The sequence below is a fragment of the Oncorhynchus nerka genome, linkage group LG2 (genome assembly GCF_034236695.1).
Source record: "Oncorhynchus nerka isolate Pitt River linkage group LG2, Oner_Uvic_2.0, whole genome shotgun sequence".
In the NCBI taxonomy this organism is placed as follows: Eukaryota; Metazoa; Chordata; class Actinopteri; order Salmoniformes; family Salmonidae; genus Oncorhynchus; species Oncorhynchus nerka.
In genome coordinates this window covers 64232674-64255713 of record NC_088397.1, presented here as the reverse complement: position 1 = coordinate 64255713, position 23040 = coordinate 64232674, and the positions used below count along the sequence as shown (strand labels likewise).

The following is a 23040-nucleotide window of genomic DNA, read 5'->3' as shown; positions in this document are numbered from 1 at the left end:
GCTTACACCCCCTTTTGCCCTCAGAACAACCTCAATTCATCGGGCGTGGCCTCTACAAGGCATCCCACATCCCATCAAAAGCATCCCACAGGGATGGCCCACATTTACTCCAATGCTTCCCACAGTTGTGTAAAGTTGGCTGGATGCTCTTTAGGTAGTGGGTCTGGGAAACTGTTGAGTGTGAAAAACCCCAGCAGTGTTGCAGTTCTTGACACATTCAAACCGGTGCGCCTAGTATCAACTACCACACCCCATTCAAAGGCATTTAAATATTTTGTCTTGCCCATTCACCCTCAATGGCACACATATACAATCCTTCTCTCAATTGTCTCAAGGCATAAAAATCCTTCTTTAACCGGTTTCCTCCCCTTCATCTACACTGATTGACGTGGATTTAACAGGTGACATCAATAAGGGATCATAGCTTTCACATGGATTCAACTGGTCAGTCTGTCATGAAAAGAGTTCCTAATGTTTTGTACACAATGTATGTCTTGTAAAATAGTCACAATCACATTGTAAGTTTCAGCAGCACAAAGGCACCTCCTAGTGGAAAATATGTATATTTTTTATTTTGTGGACAGTAAAAGGGAAGTCTTCACTGCGCCAAAATCAAGAACTTGACTGAACCTGAGTGTTGACAGTGGCACCGTTCTCTCGAGAAACACAAACTAATATTGTGAGAAACACAGACAGTTTAAATCCCATGTGTCAATCAAATTAACTCAATGAAAAAGATCCCCATCATAATCCGTCAGTATAAACTAGAGATGTGTTTTTTTTGCATTGGCTACGTCTCAATCCACCGCCTCCTCCTATGTCAGCCTTCCGCATCTGTGGTGGAAGATGGCCGAGCTACAAAAGTGTTTGTCAGACCATGAGACATCCCGAAAAATCTGTCTTCTCACGAAAGTGTCCAAAACGAATAAGGAAATATGAGACTCATGAACATGATGGACTCGTCTGAAGTCGGTACTGCTGATGTGCCAACTTCTGTCTGTAGTGTCCAAACTGTTTGGGCTACAAACTAATGACCCCACTATGGAAAAGGGCAACTCTCACAAACACTATGGTGTTCTCCATTTAGCTCTACGATCCCCACAAAGTCTTGGACTCATCTGAAGATAAACCATACAAATGGGAATGTAAGTATGGAGTTAGTTCTGTGCCAACAAAAATAAAGATTAAATATTTCCTGAGCTTTCTCTAGGAGATGTAAGAAAGTGTGACATATTTAAGCCTTTATTTTTGTTGGCACAGAACTAGGACAGACACTTTAAAACCTTATTCCTTATGATTGTCTTTTTTTGACCATTTATGAATGTGTTATTCAATGCATTTCTCTGGGCTATTACTGTAGTAAAGGCCAAATTCAATATTTTATCAAATAATGATACCTAAAAGGGTCCTTAAAATTCAAAACCAAATTGCTAAATGATCCATGGTATAACCATCTTATATACCCCCCCCCCCCCACAGCTTAGAAATTAAGACAGTCCATCAATGTAAGAGGTTAAAGCAGGCAGTACATGGACAAAATACATGCAAGTAACACACAAAATATGTAATTTCTTGTTTTTTAATCAGTTTGTCCGGCAAAACCCCATTTGACTATTACATTGATAACAGGTGCTTTTACAATACAGGACAGAACCCAAGAGATCATGACAGCCCAATGGAAAGGCCATACCTGACCTCAAAGTAAGACATTCATCGTCATTAGATTGTAAAAGTTGAAACACTTCACAAATTAATTTTCTATTTGATTCATATCAAGACCAGCAGTACCATATATCTTCATTACCTGGCAAAGTAAGTAACTGCCCAGCATTTCTATGAAATATGACCTATACTTACAATATGAGTAAAATAAATGTCCTTCTAAAAAAAAATCGAATTAAGTATGTTAAAAAGCAGCTTTTCTGTTGGAAAGGTGTGGACGGAACCCAACGACAGAATGGTGTGGGCGTATACCAGTCATTAAGTAGACCGCTGATTGGCCAGCTCATCCACCTCAGGGAGATTACATGTTCTATGAGGACATTTTTTAAACGGTCTGTTTGAGATACAAGCTAAAACAGTACAGTATGAAAATATGCAAAATAAAACTGCTTTCCCAATAGAAATCCCCGACCACACTTGTAGGCGATGTCATGGCGACGTTGGCTCGCATAGCTCATGCGTAGAAACATGTAATCGGGTCTAACCGTCATCTCGCGCTGAAATGCATATTTGCAGGCCGTCAAATCAAAGGCACTCCTTCGATATAAAGTATTTTTTGATAAAAATGAAAACATAGGTGTCACTTTCAGAAGGTAGGAGTAATAACATGTTCAACTACTTAAGACATTTGTATAGAATCTAGGTTGTGCAAACATGGAATAATTTTTCACTTCACTCATTTGGCTTCTCAAAACCCCGACCTGGTCTGGTCTGTTTCGCAAGCGTTCACCGACGTCTCGTGATGTTGAGCCTCTGAGTTTTGAAACTCTTAATACAAGTTTGAGGTGGGATTTTTAAAAGTTTTTTTTTCTTCCAATTATGCTTCGGCCACAAATACAAGTATAGAATGGGTCAACATTATTTGGATAAGAGTTAACAGAATATTACACAAAAGTAAAAAGCAACCTGCAACAACTTCAAAGATTTTACTGAGTACAGTTCATAAAGGAAATCAGTCACTTGAAAAATAAATTAGTCCCTAATCTATGCATTTCACCACTGGGAATACAGATATGCTGCCGTTGGTCACAGATACGTATAAAAACATTTTTTTTAAAGAACCGCACTTCTCCATTGTGCCAGTGGCCATCGAAGGTGAGCATTTGTCCACTGAAGTCAGTAACGACGCCGAACTGCAGTCAGGTCAAGGACGATGAGCCAGCAGATGAGCTTCCCTGAGACGGTTTCTGAACGTTTGTGCAGAAATTCTTCGTTTCATCAGCTGTGTGGTTGGCTAGTCCCAGACGATCCCACAGGTGAAGAAGCCGGATGTTGAGGTCCTTGGCTGGCATGGTTACACTTGGTCTGCAGTTGTGAGGCCTGTTGGACATACTGCCAAATTCTCTAAAATAACAGAGGCAGTTTACAGTAGAGAAATGAACATTCAAGTCTCTGGCAACAGCTCTGGTGGACATTCCTGTAGTCACAGCATGCCAATTGCACACTCCCTCAAATCTTGAGACATCTGTAGCATTGTGTTGCGTGACAAAACTGCACATTTTAGAACGTCTTTCATTGACCCCAGCACCTGTGTAATAACCATGCGGTTTAATCAGCTTCTTGATATGCCACACATCAGGTGAATGGATTATCTTGGCACAGTTGAAATGCTCACTAGCAGGGATGTAAACAAATTTGGGAACCACATTTGAGAGAAATATACATTTTGCGCTTATGGAAAATTTCTGGGATCTTTTATTTCAGATCATGAAAGATCGCACCAACACTTTACATGTCGCGTTTCTATTTTTGTTCAGTATAACTTAAAGTAACTTCCCAGTGAAAATTTAACTTAAAAAGACCCCAAATAGAAACAGCAGAGTAGAAGAAAAAAAATACATTGTATTACAAAGCTGAAGAATTCCTGATTTTATCTTGATGTCATGATGTCACACGTATATTGCTTGCATGTGATCCACTCGTGAAATGGGTACCCCCTCCTATCACAACAACACACTCTTCAATTTCTCAGTCCTTTGTTCACTCTTCCATCTATTTCTATCCATGAACAGAGATAAAATACATCGAACTCCAACCAGAGCCCAAACTAGCCTCTACAATTAAGGTAGGAGAAGAGAGCTGCCACAGGATACAGAAGTCATTAAAAGATCAGAAGCCAATTGATCATTGGATCAATAAGCTAAGCCCCTCCTCCATAAAGGTGCAGCATGACTCCAGTTGGCTCAATAGTTTCCATCCATCTTCAAAGTGGATGCCTGCCACACAACCCAATACCGCCATTCAACGTAGGGAAACAGAGTACACACAGGAATATCTACACACCATCTATCCTTGTTCATTCCGTTGGCCCAGACCAAGGCCTTTAAGCCTGAGATATCCACAGCAGAATGTGTATGAACAAGAGGTCATAGTGAGATACAGATGACAACTGGGTTGGAGACAAATGCTTTTGGCTGACATCTCATTGTGGTTGAGAATACAGAACAGAGGTAGGCTAGGCAACATTGGTTCTGGAGTGTCTGATAGTATCTGCAGGCTCGTAATCCACCCAGGCTCTGAAGCACCTGACGCAATCAATCATCTCCGCTCCTGAGCCACAATGAAAAACTCCATTAGTTGAGCCACAGGAGGATTCCGATTCCACTCCAAATGGCTGCTGTTCATCAACCCAGGAGGGAGATAAACATTGGAGGACGAGGTAAGTTACCTCCTATACAATGTAAAGCACTTTGACACCAGGTGAAAAATATAACTAACCAGATATGCAATTAATCATTATTATCAAAAGCTGGTCTTGACGCTGGATAGAGCAAAAAACATTGCTGACACTGCCACATTCCAGGATCAACATTGCCTTCCCCTGTGGTACAACGTTCAGTAGCTCTCACATGGCTGTAAGCCTACCAGACTCAACAAATGTGGGCTGAGTTGTTTCAAGCCTGGACACACAACTAGGCTACATCCTGGTTTACAGCTAGTAGATGGGAGTGTAACATGACCAAGCAGACCTCTAGGAAACAAACCCAGATGTGGGTCTCGGTCCCACAGGCCAGGCCTTGGCAGATGGGCCTGGTTGTTGACTCCAGGCAGACAGTCCACCCTGGCGTAGGGTGTAAATGTGGGAGGGAGATGGGTCTAGGCAGACCTCTGGGTATAGAACAGAATGTAGGCCTGAGTGTTGCACACCTCCTCCACGCTGCACACGTTCATCTCAGAGTCATTACAGTGGACCCAGAAACCTGGAAACACACACAGGGCTGGTTACAGTTTGGCAAACTGTGCCACCTACAGTCAACAAAAACTCATGTAATCTCACAGTATCAGGTTATATTCGGAGCCAATTGTTTATGAGAACCAACTGTACTATACAAAACCCAATGTTTTCAAAATGAAATGTCCACAACATGACAAAAATCAACCTAAGATGTACCAGTTAGGCTATTCTAAGCCTGAGTTGTTAGCTTTGATGCCAGTTTCTGGTATCTTGGTCCCACTCACCTCCCTCGCTGTTGTAGCAGTATGCGGTGTAATGCCCTGAGCCAAAGCCTTTTCCGTGGTGCATGACTACAGCAGACAAGTCGTAGGTGTAGCCCTCTCTGTTGACCGACTGGCCAGAGTCTGTGCAGCAGTAGGGCTCTATGTTCAAAACCTGGTCAAAAGCCACATGGACGCCGATCTTCTCCCGGTGGTTCCGGCCTGACCATCTGTCACAACAGGGATTGGTTATCTTACGGTTGTCACTGTTACAAGACATCCCTTTGCAGAACAAAATCTATCATACCAACTAAACCACAAGATGACATTGTACTTTAACATGCAACATACATTTAAGAAACTAACAGAAAGCGTGGGTGTAAATCTTGACTGTGTAAGCAGACAAAGTCTTCAAATTCAGTAGACCAACTGGGTGTGTGAAAAGAAAGGCTTCCTGCAGATGTAATAAATGCTCTGAATGACCAAAACGGACTAAAGTTCAGGGGCTAACCTGAAGCGTTTGAGGTGCAGCCGTAGAACCTGAGGTAGGCGGTAGATAAGCAGCTGCTTACATGCCTCTGACAGAACCAGGGGCTTGTGGGACGTCTTTCGTCTTTTCCCTGACAATTATAAAACATACATATCACAGACGTGTAACATTTGTGCGACGGAGGTATAGGATGGGATCACCCAGAAAATGCAGAACTATATTGTGATTACCCTAAAACACAAACTCAGTTTCACTTTAATTATCCACCATAATTATCCATAATCGACTAGTTTGTCAAATAAAATCTTGCCCAAAATTAAACACACAATAGGCCTACTTCCTTAACCATGATTAGTCTACACCTGTTGTTTATGAGAGCATGTGACAAAAACAATTATTCGATTTCATGACTCTGGTCAAATAGCCAAATAAAAACTATAGAAAAACACAGTACAGGAAGATTTGTCTATTCCACAAACAGACAGATTTGTTTCTGTCCCAGTACTAACTGTTGCAGTGGTTGCAGGCGTAGATGCTGCCCTCCAGGGCCTCTGTCTCAGTGAACTTCGCCAGCATCTCAGTGAGGGAGCAGCTGCGCTGGTAGGCCAGAGACGCAGCCGAGCCCTTCTCCGTGCTGTGGTAGCGCTCTGGGAACTCCAGGGACAGGTCCCAGAACGGCTCCACCGTGTTCGACTTGTGCTTACAGGACAGACACGTCACCTGGACAGATGCAGGGATAACCAAGCAAACATTTTACCAAGGGCTTATTAGTTCAAATCTGACAGAGCCGACACACCTTAGTCCTGGTGCTGGAGAGCAACTATTGTCCTGCTTGACTTATAAAAGAGACGTATAAAAAAAGGCTGTGTAACAAGCAATTAGGTATCTCTTTAAAAAAAGAATGCTCACCTGGAGTGAAATCCAGCAATCAACTAGTATAAGAGTGGAGAAAACCTGGTCTAAAGTGGGAATGCTATAGAGTAGAAAGAGCTTAAACATCCTTGTGATTTACCTTTAGCCATGATAGGGTGCCGAAGGTCAAACCTAAATTAATGTGTTATGTACAATTGCCATGTCAATGAGTAGAGACCTTTACCTGGCTGAGTAGCTGCCCGTGAAAGATGGTGTTGAGGACCTTGAGCACTTGCTTGGAGAGCTTCCTCTGGGTGATGGGGATGACAATCCTGCGCTTGCTGCCCTCTGATTCCAGCTCCTGCTGCACCTTGTCCAGCAACTCACACAGAAACTCCTGTGCGTCCTGCTGGTCATAGCCACGGAACGCTGGGATCAGGTTCCACACAGAGTGCAGCATGGCAAAGGGCGACACCAGCGACCAGCGGCCCGACCACATGACCCTGAACAGAGTGTGCAGCTCATGGCACAGTGACATCTGCTGGCGGGTGGAGGAGCGCGGCTCCTTGGGCTGTACCAGTTCTGCTGCATTTAGGCAGGGGGGCGAGCTCTGCTTGCTGCCCGTGGGCAGACCCCCTATGCCTGTCTTTTCCATGCCACGTCCTAGAGGGTAGCCTGGTGTGGCTACACTACCACCACCAACCACCACAGCCCCTGCCACACCCTGGTTGGTCTTGGCCAGCAGCTCCTCAGTCTCACACATGTCCAATGTGAGGAAGCACTCCCTGAATTTCTGCAGGTGGCTCAGCACCTGTAAGATAGAGTTCATGTAGCACGTGTTCCCAAGGTTGCGTAGCCCTGTGACCCCCGGGGCCAGTCTCCGATGGGTTGCCTTATGGGAGTAGTACCTCCGCACTCTGAGTTTACGAGTCCTGCCATTGCTGGGAGGTTTCAGGGATAGAAGGGAGGGCTTCTTGGGTGGAGGTAGACGCTCAGGAGGGTCACGGAACTTCAGGGGGATAAGTGTGATGGTTGAGCGAGGAGCCTGGGTGAGCAGCCTGGCACTCTTCCTTGGCTGCAAATTGTCAAACTCTCCCATGAGTCTCCTCTTCACCTCGTTCTTCTGGCGCCGGACCTCCTCCTTCTCCTGCTCAAGTTTCTCCTCCCGCTGGTTCTGTTCCTCCTGCTGCCGGCTCCTCCAGTGGCGCAGCATCTTCCCCAGCAGCACCTTCCTCCGGTGCCACAGGGCTGTTTGCATGGCTGGTTGAGGCCCGCCCTCGCCCACCCAGGGAGTGCAGTCCCCCCCTGCAGAGGAGCGCAGGGAGCGCCTGCCAGAGCTGCGCACAGTGGACAGTGCCCCACGCAGGAGCTTGAGGTCTCCCTCAGCGTTGTCATTGAGCACATAGTCCCCACAGGCAAAGCAGAAGATGTCCAGCTCCCGCACCTCCATGGCCAGGGGGTGACGTGACTCCTGGAAGTGTTTGAGGGAGTGCTCTTCCATGAAGCGGCCACAGGCCACGTGGGAGCACTTGAGGCAGGCCCACACGGACTCGGTGGTGCAGCAGTCCACGCAGCGCCATTTCTGTGGATTGAGGATGGAGTGGTCGTGGCCCAGGCGAAGGCGTCCCACATGTTTACAGCGGTCCATCTCTCCAGATGCACATGTGCCTGCCCACAGCGTCAGGACACAAGCCCCTGTGCCAAGCAGCAATTCATCCTACAGGAGGGAAACAGATACACTTCAGTACATCACAGGGACATAATTCAACCATTTAATTTTAGATATGCCAAATGCAAAAATGTGTTCTCTATATGAAATTAAAATGGTGTAGCATGCGGAAAGGATTTTAAGGCCCAAGAACATGAACTTGTTCACCATGTAGGCTTGTTTTACTTACTGTAAAAACACTGTGTGCTGATGTAAGTCAGTGTTCCTTCAACATATGAAAAGGGCCCTTCCCAGGTGCATTCAGTCAGCTTCACTCAAGTCTGATTCCGAGTCCTGAATAAACAGAGTATACAAAGCAGGAAAAGAAATGGTGCTTATATAGCTAGCTCTTTACATTTACAGGTAAAGAGGCACATTTTGTAGCAAAACAAATATTTCTAACCAATAAAAGCACATAACCTTGCTAACTGTGGCAATTTACAGTCCGTGTTAAATTCTGCTGTTCAGTTTCTTAGCAGAATGTAACACTGCTTATAAACAAAGAACTGTATTGAACATTTTTTCTGAAGTTTGCAAGTTAGCCTCACTGGCCAACATGCGTTGGGTTGGGCGACCAATCAATGGACTCGATATCAAACTGTGCTATATGCTAGCTAGCGCCATGGCTTGCCAAATGGTACCAGTTTTGCCATAACGTGGCCACTCGGCTTGTAACACAATGAAAATGTAGCCAACGTTAGTTACTCAATCCACCCGAAGCGGGTTAAAGTGTGTTCTTGTTCATTTAGTGAAGTAGCAAGCTCGAACTTATTGTTGCCTGTTATAAAGCCAGCTTGCTCGCCAATACTATTGTCAATACAGATAGCTAGTTAGCTACTTGTTGGTAACGTTAGCTAGCCAAGTTACCCATTATACACTGTATTTCTTGATCATCATTCGGCTAATGATACAATATGCACATTATTTGATGACAAAGAAAATGTCATTCGCCTCATAATTGTGTCCCTATACTGGAGTGTACTTTCTTCAATTTAAGACAAATACACAATCAATAGCTTGGTGGCTAGCTAGCATTACTAGCTAGGCTTGCTATCAGAACAAAGACTGGTCTGAAACCCACTTTCTTGCGAAAACTCAACTTCGGGTTGATGTGATTGACAACGACGGAAAAAAAGAAAAGAAAAAATCACTGACATTTTGCCTGTTAAATAGCTAGCATCCACGGAGCCGCAATGTAAACAAAGATAACTGTGTCTGATATCAACTTTTGAGTACATCTTCAAACAAAACACCGGGAAGTCAACCTAGAATAAAGTCACACATTCTGAGAAAACATACAATATAGCTAGCTAACGTTATGAACCCCTACAGTTCTGAGGTTGACAATGTCAGTAACTAGCTACTTGATCTAAAAAAGGAACGGTTTGCTGTATTAGTAAAAAAATGCTTCTATTTACCGCCATCGTCTATACGCGAAAGCTGTCACAAACCTCGAGACAACCGAACCATATCAGTCCTGGAATCAACTCATTCTGATTGGATTGAGCTGATCACTCTGCCGTTGAGCTTGAGTTTTCATTGGTACAAGAGGTGGCATTCATTAAATTGGTCGTGAAAAGATGTGAGCAGTAAACCCACCGCAGTCCACATTATTTGAGCTCAGTTGGTAAACCCAATGCCGTTTTTACAAGGCATATGGCTTTTCACCTGGAGACTGATTAATTATTATTAGCACAATCATTGATTTATTTCAATTCATTAGTATGGCATGCTTTTCCCATTCATAACAGCTTAAATAGTCACCAATAAACCATTCATGACTGACTGTAGTTGGGTGAAAAAGGCCAGCGACAATATACACAAAATATGTATATGGTTAATGAGGAACATAATCAATTTGACATTTGCAAAAATGTTTATTTAGTGTTTTGTCAGACATTTTTATAAAAATGACCAACTATAAGTAGAACCATAAAGCCCAGGGGTGCATTCATTACGCCGATTCTGTTGCAAAAGTTTCGCAACAGAAACCGTTCACTCCAAACGAAAACGATAGTTTGTATTAGTCAAATCCATGTAGGGCCCTCCCAGTTTCGTTCTGTTTGTTCCCTTTGGGTTCCTAGAGTAAACGGTTTCCGTTGCAAAACGTTTTACAACAGACCAAACGTTTTGCAACGGAATTCGTCTAATGAATACACCCCAGATACAACGTTAGTATCTAATGAATACACTCCAGATACAACGTTAGTAGGTCCTTCAAACCGATTACTCATAAAGACAATCCACAAGACATTTGGGACAGCATTATTCTGTCAAGAGGTCAGACTTCAATACGGTTTTGATCTAATCTAATTTTTAGCATGAGATATTCCTTGCAGTGGTTGTGAAAGCCTTTGAACAGTTTGAGTTGCTGTACTAATGCTCAGTACATACATTTCCTGCTGCCATAAAGAATTTCCTGTACATGACTACCGCTTGTAGCACAAACAGCTTTAGCCATTAATGCTTTGAAAAGCTGGTCATGGCTCACATCAACACCATCATCCCAGACCCACTCCAACAAATCCACAGATGATGCAATCTATTGCACTCCACACTGCCCTTCCCCACTTGGACAAATGGAACACTTGGGTGAGAATGCTGTTCATTGACTACAGCTCAGCGTTCAACACCATAGTGCCCTCAAAGCGCATCACTAACACAGATAGAACAACAGACTGATATTTCACTGTATGTATAAATGTGAAGCACCGGGTTGGCGTTTCCACTCACTACCAATTATGTTAGTAAGAGGAAGCCCACTGCCGGCGGTGGGAGAAGATGAACGAGATTAATTTTGGCCAACATTCTGCACATTTTCTCATCGATTAAACATTTGATCTCAATACAGTTTTCTGTTCCCAAAACTAGAATATGTTATGAACAGAGTGGACTAAGTTTTGTAGACTTTACTCTTTGCAAAAGTTTTTTAAAGTCACTAAGCTAAGGCCCCTGGGACTGAACACCTCCCTCGCAACTGGATACTGGATTTCCTGACAGGCCACCCCCAGGTGGTGAATGGCTGCATCACCGCTTGGTATGACAACTGCTTGGCATTCAATTGCAATGAGCTACAGAGGGTAGTGCCCCATACATCACTTGGGTCAAGCTCCCTGCCACCCTGGACCTCTATACCAGGCGGTGTCAGAGGAAGGCCCAAAAAATTGTCAAAGACTCCAGCCACAGACTGTTCTCTCTTCTACCGCAGGGAAAGTGGTACCAATGCACTAAGTCTGAGACCAACAGGACCCTGAAGAGCTTCTACCCCAATCCATAAGACTTCTAAACAAGACTGCTAAATAGCAAATCAAATGGCTACCTGGACTGGGCCTTTTTTGCTCTAACTCTGACTATGCACACACTAGACTCTACCCACACTTTAGTAGACAGAAACAATTAGGGTGAAGTGCCTTGCTCAAGGCCACTTTGACAGATTGTGTACCTAGTCAAACCAGAGACCTTTCGGTGACTGGTCCAACGCTCTTAACCACTAGGTTACCTACCACCCCACACATAACATGTACATACTGACACATTTACATTTACATTTAAGTCATTTAGCAGACGCTCTTATCCAGAGCGACTTACAAATTGGTGCATTCACCTTATGACATCCAGTGGAACAGTAGTGCATCTAAATCTTTTAAGGGGGAGGGGGGGTGAGAGGGATTACTTTATCCACCACACTCACACACTTTCATACTCACCACATATTTTTATTTCACCTTTATTTAACCAGGTAAGCTAGTTGAGAACAAGTTTTCATTTACAACTGCGACCTGGCCAAGATAAAGCAAAGCAGTGCGACACAAACAACAACACAGAGTTGCACATGGAATTAACAAGCGTACAGTCAATAACACAATAGAACAGTGTGTGTAAATGGCATGAGGAGGTAAGGCAATAAATAGGCCATATTAGCGAAGTAATTACAATTTACCAGATTACCACTGGAGTGATAGATGAGCAGATGATGATGTGCAAGTAGTGATACTGGTGTACAAAAGAGCAGAAAAGTAAATAAAACAATATGGGGATGAAGTAGGTAGATTGGGTGTGCTATTTACAGATGGGCTATGTATAGCTGCAGCAATCGGTTAGCTTCTCAGTTAGCTGATGTTTAAAGTTAGTGAGGGAAATATAGGTCTCCAGCTTCAGCGATTTTCGCAATTCGTTCCAGTCACTGGCAGCAGAGAACTGGAAGGAAAGGCGGCCAAAGCAGGTGTTGGCTTTGGGGATGACCAGTGAGATATGCTGCTGCTAGTACTTTACCCCTACCGATATGTACGGTACTGTACATAGCTACCTCAATTACTCTGTACCCCTCCACATCGACTCAGTACTGGTACTCCTTATATATAGGGAGTACCAGTACCGAGTCGATGTGCAGGGGTACAAGGTAATTGAGGTAGCAATAATGTTTTGTACACTCAGTGTATAGCCATGTTATTTTTATTTGTTATTTTTATTTGCTATTCACTGTGTCACTATTTATGTTATATTTTTTATTTTAATCTTATCTTTAGCTCTGCATTGTTGGAAAAGGACCCTTAAGTAAGTATTTCACAGTTACTCTACACCTGATGTCTATGAAGCATGTGACAGAGTGTGGTCCCTGGGAGCACCTGCTGTTTGCACACTTTGCTGAACATCTTCAGGTACTGGGTCATGGTGTTAACACAGTACGCTGGCGCGTAGAGGCCCTCAGGCATGGTGGCAAACACAGGAGGCAGCTCCACGATGCTGGGGCCCAGGAAGCTTTGCATGAACTCTTTCATCAGGTTCCAGCAGTCCCCAGGGACCATACAGTTGCAGTACATGTCACGCGGGACTAGGTGGGTGAGGAAGGAATCAGGCGCAGAGCGTTCCACTGGGAAAAGATGCTCTTTAATATGGCACAAAAATAAACAAGCCCAAAATACAGGGCGCGGACAGTAAATGTGACTACCCAAAACACAGGGTGCCAAGTCCAGAAATATAAACACCTCTACCTAACGCACACACGTAACACAAATACAATCCCGCACAAAACAAGGGCGGGTACACGTACTTCAAATAAAGAAGCTCATTAAGCACATACAACAGGACACAGGTGAAACTAATAAGACAAAACAAACAGACAACGAAAAAGGGATCGGTGGCGGCTAGTAGGCCGGTGACGACGACCGCCGAGCCTACCAAAACAAACACACAGAGATTCGATCATGGACATCAGTTTAGAAAAAGTGAGACAGATCGAACATCCCCTATACCCTCATTTGTATTCATTCGCTGTACAGATCACTCACCTCTACTGAAATGCCCCTGGACACTGATTAAAGTTTGATTTGATTACAGCACCAACTTTTATCAGGAAATCATAATAGCGGTGGTGTGAGCCACGGCTCTCTACCTTGTACCCCTTGGCGTTCTGGAAGTGGCTCTTCAACTTAGCCATGAGCATGTCAGGCAGGGACCCCCTTCAAACAGGGCTAAGCAGCTCATGGTTGTTTCTGAGTTATGCATCACATACAGGAATTTGGTGGGCTGGCCTGTGACAAACAGAGACAAAGAGGGAGAAAATAAAGATTAGGTGGCTGTTGTGGGTAGTTGAAGGATGTAGTCTGATGAATTACATGACAGATAATTTTGTTTATGTCATAGCTTTGCAGTGCAACTTTAGTTACCCCTGGCATTTCCTGTGGCATGGTAAGTCTCACAGTCCACAGTAAATCTTCCTGCTTCACAGCGCCTAACTGCTCCAACTTCTTGTGCAGAATTGATATTGTCTGTTGCACACTCTTTCCCTCAGATAAAGGCACCTGACACACACTAAGCATTGGATACAGCACACAGAGTAAAAATGTTAATAACATTAAGATATTGTTCAGCACTAAAAATCAGATATTGAACAATGTCAGATCTGAATGGTGATGAAAGTTGAGAGCATGCTTGGAAGAAATCAACCAGGTGACAGGTAATTTAATTGTGCATTGTTGCATGTTGATCCCGATGATTTAGATATACACTAGATGACTAATTGGGGGCTTTGTGTTGAAGCCACAGTGCCTTCATTTTGGCACTCCCCCACCGTTGTAAAGTATTTTAGGAAGCTATAGAAATGCATTTATTAAGGTCACATTTGTTTTTACCACGTTTATTCTATTACAGACACATTTATGCATGCATACTTACTTTTACATTATATTATGTGAGCTAAACATAAACATATAGAATTATGTTTTTTTAAGTATAATTTTTTAGAGATTGCTAATATTACTGTCCCCACTATAACAAAAAAAAATACTTAAATACATGTAATTTTGTCCTGGAAGCATTTAATTTAAATACTGTAGAATTCAATGACTTCCTATGGAGGACTGCCAACATGGCCAACTGGTGGATTCAAAGGATCTCATCAAAGACTGTACAGTATGTTTAGAAACTGTGTTCTCAATGGCCAGTATATACAGTAGCATCAGCAATCCTGCATTTATAAATCACTGGTTGATCCACATGGGATCTTGGACCATGTAAGAGACAAGGTGTGAGAAGTTGTAGCTAGCTAACTACTGATATTTCATGAGTTTTATAAGAAAGCAACCAAAACTAACAATAGATCTCACCAAGTCACCCCCATTGATTTAATCAAGCTTGATATTATGGGGGTAGAAGGAAGAACGTTCAACTGGATAGAGACTTCCCCATCATTTCAGGCAGCTACCTGGTGGATAACGGTACACCAACAGGGGAGCATGATTAGTCCTCTGTTGTTCTCAATCATGATCAATGATGTTTATTCTCAGGTACAGACGGATATTTGGAGGTCGTTATTTGCAGATGATGGGGCCTTATGGAAGAGGGGAAGAGATGTGCCATACATAGTCAGGAAGGTACAGGAAGCAATTGATGAGGTAGAGCAGTGGGTATTAATGTGGTGATTTAGGTTCTGTAGAGAACTCAGTATTCGTTACCAGGAAGAAGGTGGGAGATGAGGTATGCTTGAGTTTCTATGTGAGAAACTTGAAGAGAGTCGGGGCCTTCAGGTTCCTTGGGGTATATTTGGGCACTAGACTAACCTGGGCAGAACACATTGAGAGAGTGGTGGGAAATTGTAAGAAGGGGATAAATGTGATGCGCTGTCTGACAGGGAAGGAGTGGGGGTCGTTCCTCAGTGAGGACCATGTATGTTGCATTGATCTGATCTGTAATAGACTATGGCAGTATAGTGTATGGTTCGGCAGGCCGGACCTCATTGGAAAGGACTCTGAATATGTAGTGGGGCGTTTCGGACACCCCAATTGGATGCAATACAGGTGGAGATGGGGGATATGCCATTGCAGATTAGGAGACAGGAGCTGGCAATTAATTATTGGGTCAACCTACAGGGACATGGGGTGTCTCATCCTGCGAAAGGGATTTTACAGGCATGCTGGGAACATGAGCGAAGACAGAACACAAGCTTTGGGTGGGTAATACCCAGGCGAAGGAGATGGGACTGGGAGATGGGAGTTTAGTCCAACAGTAGCTATTCCTGTAAATCAACCATGGCTACTCCTGCCTCCAGTAGTTGATCTAAAGGTGTTGGAGAGACTACAGAAAGATAGGGAGGGTGTTGATCCATCTGATTTGTTAAGAACAAATTCTTATTTACAATGACGGTCTACCAAAAGGCAAAAGGCCTCCTGCGGGGACGAGGGCTGGGATTTTTAAAAAATATATTTTATATATATATATAAATATAGGACAAAATACACATCACAACAAGAGAGACAACACAACACTACATCAAGAGAGACCTAAGACTACAACATAGCAAGGCAGCAACACATGACAACAACATGGTAGCACCACAACATGGTAGCAGCACAAGACATGGTCCAAACATTATTTGGCACAGACAACAGCCGCAATGTCAAGAAGGTAAAGACAACAATACATAATCACGCAAAGCAGCCAATTTGAAGGAGCGAATGGCCCAACGGTTCTATAACATGGTGCTACTGCCAAGGATACGAGAGGACATTGCAGAGTATAAAATAAAATAAACTTGCACATGGCCCTGAAGAAGGCTTTTTTCAAGCCAGGGGCATGGTTCAAAGGTGAGACAAATCAAGAACCTGTATCAAAGGGGAGAGATATAGTCAGGTAGATCATCTGAAAACGTGGTTGATAATCAGATGTAAGGTTTCCAGGATGTAATAATGTGGAATGAAAGTAATTAAGATAATACACATTCAGGCATTCAACCTTTGTGGACTTCTCTATCTGTATACTGGATTTTGTTCTGTGTGCATTTTCCAGTCACTGCCAGTAGGTGGCAGTATTGTTTAATCAGATCATAAACTCGACCAGATTTATTTTGGTTCCTTAGTAAAGAAAGCAAGGATTTGAGTGGTCAGAAAAGCTATGATGCTAACCAAGAAACTAAAACATTTTTACCTTAGGTTGAGTGTTTATCTCAAGGTAAATAAAAATTATCATCTATGATCTATTTAACATGTTCAACTAACGACTAACTATAAACAGCATGTTTCATGTGTCACTGGATGTGTGTTCACACATTGGCTCGCTTTCTCACTCAGGCATCCTGATCCCGAGCTGTGAATTTCCAACATGCACTCTCAGAGAGGCTATCATCATTGGCAGCATATTCACAAAGTGCTCAATCCCTGTAGTGCATTCCGGGTAAGAGACACACTTTTACCTGAGTTATGTGTGCAATTTTGTATGATCTACGATGCCCTAACGTAATTGCTCGGCTTGCCGTTTTGGTTAGGGTCTTAGTGTTTAAGCGTGGCAGCTTGACTATCGCTGATGATATAAATGGTCATTAATGTGAATGTATGGTACAGTTTTGAAGGTAGTAGAACTGCAGGGCTTGTCCTCTGTGGAAATAATGCAGGAAACAAATGACTCATTCTTTTTTTGCAGTGCTGCCATGCTCAAACTGGCAGCGATTGAGTACAATGGATCATCTTCCTGCGACTCTTACTGGACAAGAAATACGCCCTGCCCTTCCGTGTTCTGGATGCCCTGGTCGGCCACTTCCTGTTCTTCCGCAGTGGCACCAAAGTCTGCTCACCATGGCGCAGCACTACAAGGCCGACCAGGCCTCAGAACATTAGGATGCTCTGCTGGAGCTGCTTAAATTGCAGACACACCCCAGATTTCTGCAGAGATCCGTCGGGAGCTGCAGAACTCGGTCCCCGTGATCTGGAATCCGCCATGGCTGTCAGTGGCCTTGGACTGACTGTTACTGTAAAAATAAACATTTCGACATGTTTTTTTAAAAATAAATTGTTTGGCTTTTTAAAAAGTAAAATGTCTTAAGTTGTATTGCTACCATCCACAAAAAAAGGCCAGAACCCCCCCCGACTGGTACCCTGGCCTGGCCTACCAGATGACTCCAAGGTGTGACAGCTCGAGCTGCGTTTGAAATTCCCATGGTGCTAGGGGGCGCGAGGGCATAGCGTTTTGCATCTAGCTGGAACTCGTAGCTGCCTCTCGCTTCTACACGTTAGATTTCACATATATAACATTAGCGAATTAAAGTCATGTGAATGAGAGGAAAGGAACCCGACCTACTATTTGACGACAAATGACATTCTGAATTTTCAGAAAATCCAGAACATTTCTGCTCTGTTAGCTAGCTATAGTAGCTGAGACGGAGGCAGAGGTAGAAAACTTCGCTAACGCCAATTAACGTATTGTGTTTGTTAGCTAAGCTAGCTAACTGAGAGAGACCCTACTAAAAGTTGTCTAAACAACCCTCTAATGGAGTTGTTGTGTCACGAGGATGGACGTTTCCAAGCCGCCTCAGAAAGCACAACCGAATATATGAATTCCGCTGCTCTTCGGGCCAGCTCTGACCCGACCCTGACACGGGACCGTCGAGCATTGCAGAACCTTCTGTCACTGGAAAAGACCAGTCGGGCCTCACCATCATACTTCGGCACGATTCAGACAGACATTCAGCCATATATGCGGAGAATATTGGCAGTATGGATGCTACAGGTAATGTATTACAAAATATCCAAAGTGAAAGACATTCAGGTCACGGTTAGTGTTGATTTTGATACGATTCTGCTGTCAAATTGAATGTAATTCTTTAATTGACCATCGTCATCCAATATTAACGTTAATTGTCTCAGTTTGCTTTCTTATGTACCTAATGCACTCATCAGCCTGCATTGCACCCGAAAGTAAGAGGGACTCGCTTGGACTGATTGGGTAAAATACCAGGGGCGCAACTTTCACATGTCGCCCCACATTCTGAAATGGCATTTTTGTCCCCCCCAGTTTTATCATTGCAATTTGATACAAAACAAGGCAACGGTGTGCTTTAGGACCATGCAGACAATTCTGCGTGGTCTGATAGGCTGTTTGGAGAGTGTATCCGACTGGATAAAAAAAATCCAAAATAATGATACCCCCCCCACTTCTAAAACCAAAGTTGCACCCCTGTAAAATACTATCACCAAACGAGAGAGACATTGGAGAACAGGAGTACAAGAAAACATGCATGTGTATAGAAACAAATCTATCCCTGAAACCAGTCAAGTCCTTACTTAACATTGTTTAACAAACTTCTTTCTTCCAACAGGTTTGCGAGGAGCAGAAGTGTGAGGAAGAGGTGTTTCCTTTGGCCATCCACTATCTCGACCGTTACATGAGTTGCTTCCCTGTTCAAAGGTCCAACCTGCAGCTTTTAGGTGCTGTTTGCATGTTCCTGGCCTCAAAACTGCGTGAGACAGTACCCCTGAGTGCCAGCAAGCTCTGCATCTACACTGACAATGCCATTACAGTGTCAGAGCTCCTGGTAAACACAAGATTTGTTTACAAGTTCCATGTGCTTTCGCCATAAGCATAATAAAATGGCTGATAAATTTAATGAGCTTTGACTCATCAATAAGTGTGTTATCCCTTCGTAATAGCAGGTTGAATGCACTTTCAGTTCTATGTTCTGCTTTTGTCAGTGGGAGCCTATTTTATGTTATTGTAATAGCCTACATACAGTGGGGCAAAAAAAGTATTTAGTCAGCCACCAATTGTGCAAGTTCTCCCACTTAAAAAGATGAGAGGCCTATAATTTTCGTCATAGGTACACTTTAACTATGACAGACAAAATGAGAAGAAAAAAATCCAGAAAATCACATTGTAGGATTTTTTATGCATTTATTTGCAAATTATGGTGGAAAATAAGTATTTGGTCAATAACAAAAGTTTATCTCAATACTTTGTTATATACCCTTTGTTGGCAATGACAGAGGTCAAATGTTTTCTGTAAGTCTTCACAAGGTTTTCACACACTGTTGCTGGTATTTTGGCCCATTCCTCCATGCAGATCTCCTCTAGAGCAGTGATGTTTTGGGGCTGTTGCTGGGCAACACAGACTTTCAACTCCCTCCACAAAGATTTTCTATGAGGTTGAGATCTGGAGACTGGCTAGGCCACTCCAGGACCTTGAAATGCTTCTTACGAAGCCACTCCTACATTGCCCGGGCGGTGTGTTTGGGATCATTGTCATGCTGAAAGACCCAGCCACGTTTAATCTTCAATGCCCTTGCTGATGGAAGGAGGTTTTCACTCAAAATCTCACGATGTATGGCCCCATTCATTCTTTCCTTCCTTTACACGGATCAGTCGTCCTGGTCCCTTTGCAGAAAAACAGCCCCAAAACATGATGCTTCACAGTAGGTATGGTGTTCTTTGGATGCAACTCAGGTATTCTTTGTCCTCCAAACACGACGAGTTGAGTTTTTACCAAAAAGTTATATTTTGGTTTCATCTGACCATATGGCATTCTCCCAATCTTCTTCTGGATCATCCAAATGCTCTCTAGCAAACTTCAGATGGGCCTGGACATGTACAGGCTTAAGCAAGGGGACACGTCTGGCACTACAGGATTTGAGTCCCTGGTGGCGTAGTGTGTTACCGATGGTAGGCTTTGTTACTTTGGTCCCAGCTCTCTGCAGGTCATTCACTAGGTCCCCCCGTGTGGTTCTGGGATTTTTGCTCACCGTTCTTGTGATCATTTTGACCCCACGGGGTGAGATCTTGCGTGGAGCCCCAGATCGAGAGGTGGTCTTTTATGTCTTCCATTTCCTAATTATTGCTCCCACAGTTGATTTCTTCAAACCAAGCTGCTTACCTATTGCAGATTCAGTCTTCCCAGCCTGGTGCAGGTCTACAATTTTGTTTCTGGTGTCCTTTGACAGCTCTTTGGTCTTGGCCATAGTGGAGTTTGGAGTGTGACTGTTTGAGGTTGTGGACAGGTGTCTTTTATACTGATAACAAGTTCAAACAGATGCCATTAATACAGGTAACGAGTGGAGGACAGAGGAGCCTCTTAAAGAAGTTGTTACAGGTCTGTGAGAGCCAGAAATCTTGCTTGTTTGTAGGTGACCAAATACTTATTTTCCACCATAATTTGCAAACAAATTAATAAAAAATCCTACAATGTGATTTTCTGGATGTTTTTTTTCTCATTTTGTCCGTCATAATTGAAGTGTACCTATGATAAATTACAGGCCTCATCTTTTTAAGTGGGAGAACTTGCACACTTGGTGGCTGATTAAATACTTTTTTGCCCCACTGTATGTATTTATGTTATGCAGCAGTTGGAGCTTATGCGGATTTAATGTATTGTGTGTGTGTCTGTTTTGCAGCAATGGGAACTTGTGGTGGTGGCAGGGTTAGAGTGGGACCTGGCTTCTGTGTTACCCTCTGACTTCCTGGAGCAAATCCTTCATGGCATACCCATAATCCCTCACAACCTCCATGCCTTGCGCAGGCATGTCCACTCCTACATTGCACTGGCAGCCACAGGTAGAGGCAGGCATTGGGTAACTCATGGTGATGTGTGACTGTTGCTTCTAGCAATGCAGAAACATTTAGGCCTACAAGTCAAGTATCATAGAAAAACAAACATCACTTTGTTATTCTATGTGCGTGGCACTTCTTTGATTAATGATGATAATAGCTTGTGTTTCAAGAAATCAAGTGGCTCTGTGTGAGGCAAACAAAGGGCACACAGCAGCCATAACTTTGATTACGATGTGTCAGCGGTTCATTTGGGGGTGGGGGTGAGTTTGTGTAATCCTGTATTGTGCGGTGTGAAAGACCCATGCCCGTCCATTCAACTGCCTGATTTCCCACAAATCTCCCACGAGGTTGCCCGAGGCAACCAGTCACTGGGATACAGTCATGGTCATTTTGAATAGGCTGTTTTATTGTATCTGGATTTGGCCCATTCCGGACTTTGAAACCTATTCTATGAGGTATGGGTGAAAGGATTGCCTGAGATTGATTAATTGTCTCGTCTTTAAGCACTTCCTATTGTCTGTCTGTCAGGGCGGGTCTATAATTGTAGCATTCCTCTACTCCTATGGCATCCTGCCTCAGCGATCAATGATGTCTGCTCCAAACCACTAACTCACAATTGTTAAGAAATTGTTTTCTGTTGCACATCTGGTATTATGTTCCTTGTCCACAAAGTGGGTCTGACAATTGCTCTGTCATCTAAGCAGATTAGTATAACAGACTTGTCAAACCTATAGGTATTACATTTCCGCTGATCTCTTGTTTATCTCCCTGCTTTTAGAGTTTAAGTTCTCTGTGTTCCTGCCTTCCACTATTGCCTGTGCCAGTGTGGGCGCTGCCATTCAAAGACTGAAGCTCCTGGAAGGAGCTCTATCCAATGATTCACTTATGCAGTTGCTAGCTAACATCTTGGCCATTGATCTGGTGAGGCAAATATTTAACTAGAAACCTGCTGCTCCTTTTAACCTTGTCTGCTTCCTCTTCAAGCAAATGCCTGTATTTTTCTTGTTTGTCTGACTCCTCCTTGTTTGTCTGGCTCCTCCTACTCTACAAGGTGCAGAAAAAAGGCCTCCTTTATTTAAAGAAGCAAGCAAACTGTTTTGAAACTAATAGTACAAATGTCATTGTTTTCTCTGGGCCTTGGTTGGTGAGGACTCTGATGTTTCAGCTTTTCATTTCACCAATCTTAAACTCTTTCTTTACTGCTCTGTCCCCAAACAGGAGTCTCTCTGCTGCTGCTCTGACCAGTTGGAGGGTGTGCTGGAGCTCAGCCTGCCCCCCTGCCCCCAGACACCAGGGGCTTGCCGTTCAGGGACACCTGGCCCAGAGGTCAGCTACACCCCCACTGACATCCAGGACGTACACCTGTCACCACTAGGCTAGAGATGACACCAAGTAGACAATCATTTAAATGACTGGAGCTTATTTATACCATAATGAGGCAGGTGTCTTAACTACCCCTAAGACTATTTTTGGCAGTCACTAAAACAAATGTACGTGGTAAGAAAAAACATGTCTTATAAGCATTACTGTGTTCACACATGATGAATTGTGGAGATCTTTTTGATGTCCAAAGTTTTTTTTGTTTACATTAGTGTATTTGAGTTCTTTGTCGTTGCTATGCTGTTGCTGCTAAGGTTTTTTTTAAGGACGTTTTAAAACTTAAGTTACTGTCGCTAGCTTCAGGGAACACAGTTTCTCACTGCTCTCTGAAGTTACCACGGAGGGGTATCTTTTTAACTTAAAACATGCCATTTGTGATATTGCCAGAAGTATTACGGAATTTCCATTTCAATGTTTGCACTGTGTGAGTTTGCTGAGTGGTGTTCTCTGTGAATACATTATGAATTATTATTAAAAAATGCTTTTCATGGAGTTGTATTAAGTACCCCTTCTGACATCTCTCTCATCCTGCGAACAGTCACTCACTCAGGACGGTTACAATACACCTCTAGATCTTGGCTAATGCCAGCAGAATTTGATAAGCACAAACAATGCCATGCATTGTTTCCTGGTATCAGCATTTTAC

General features: G+C 43.4%; 2 protein-coding genes and 1 pseudogene across 4 annotated transcripts; 1 reads left to right on the top strand and 2 right to left on the bottom strand.

Annotated features, from left to right (window-relative positions):
• Positions 1-1563: 1563 nt before the first annotated feature.
• LOC115139483 (ubiquitin carboxyl-terminal hydrolase 49-like) lies at positions 1564-9755 on the bottom strand. Of its 3 annotated transcripts, none has more exons than XM_029676955.2 (7): positions 9626-9755; positions 8398-8501; positions 6744-8216; positions 6157-6367; positions 5669-5777; positions 5182-5387; positions 1564-4922 (listed from the first exon to the last, which is right to left on the bottom strand). In XM_029676955.2, the coding sequence occupies exons 3-7, from the start codon at positions 8145-8147 to the stop codon at positions 4819-4821; spliced, it is 2034 nt and encodes a 677-aa protein (XP_029532815.1). In that variant the 5' UTR covers positions 8148-8216; positions 8398-8501; positions 9626-9755; the 3' UTR covers positions 1564-4818. The 3 variants fall into 3 exon arrangements, with proteins under 3 accessions (XP_029532815.1, XP_029532808.1, XP_029532826.1); XM_029676948.2 differs by lacking the exon at positions 9626-9755 and adding an exon at positions 9289-9619; XM_029676966.2 differs by lacking the exon at positions 9626-9755 and adding an exon at positions 9363-9619.
• Positions 9756-12781: 3026 nt separating this feature from the next.
• Positions 12782-14826, bottom strand: LOC115131421 (mediator of RNA polymerase II transcription subunit 20-like; annotated as a pseudogene).
• A 1720-nt stretch (positions 14827-16546) lies between these two features.
• On the top strand, positions 16547-22862 carry ccnd3 (cyclin D3). The gene is made up of 7 exons (XM_029687523.2): positions 16547-16652; positions 16772-16874; positions 17121-18203; positions 18793-19008; positions 20858-21017; positions 21793-21935; positions 22233-22862. The coding sequence occupies exons 3-7, from the start codon at positions 17964-17966 to the stop codon at positions 22392-22394; spliced, it is 921 nt and encodes a 306-aa protein (XP_029543383.1). The 5' UTR covers positions 16547-16652; positions 16772-16874; positions 17121-17963; the 3' UTR covers positions 22395-22862.
• The last annotated feature ends 178 nt before the right edge of the window (positions 22863-23040 follow it).

Excerpts from the sequence above, each read along its gene's own strand:
- LOC115139483 (XM_029676955.2), bottom strand. The coding sequence starts at position 8,147 with ATGGACCGCTGTAAACATGTGGGACGCCTTCGCCTGGGCCACGACCAC. Across the intron at positions 6,368-6,743 it reads ACGGGCAGCTACTCAGCCAG|GTGACGTGTCTGTCCTGTAA; the intron begins GTAAAGGTCTCT and ends GCATCTGTCCAG. Across the intron at positions 4,923-5,181 it reads CTGCTACAACAGCGAGGGAG|GTTTCTGGGTCCACTGTAAT; the intron begins GTGAGTGGGACC and ends GTGTGTTTCCAG.
- ccnd3 (XM_029687523.2), top strand. The coding sequence starts at position 17,964 with ATGGAGTTGTTGTGTCACGAGGATGGACGTTTCCAAGCCGCCTCAGAA. Across the intron at positions 19,009-20,857 it reads TTACAGTGTCAGAGCTCCTG|CAATGGGAACTTGTGGTGGT; the intron begins GTAAACACAAGA and ends TCTGTTTTGCAG. Across the intron at positions 21,936-22,232 it reads ACATCTTGGCCATTGATCTG|GAGTCTCTCTGCTGCTGCTC; the intron begins GTGAGGCAAATA and ends GTCCCCAAACAG.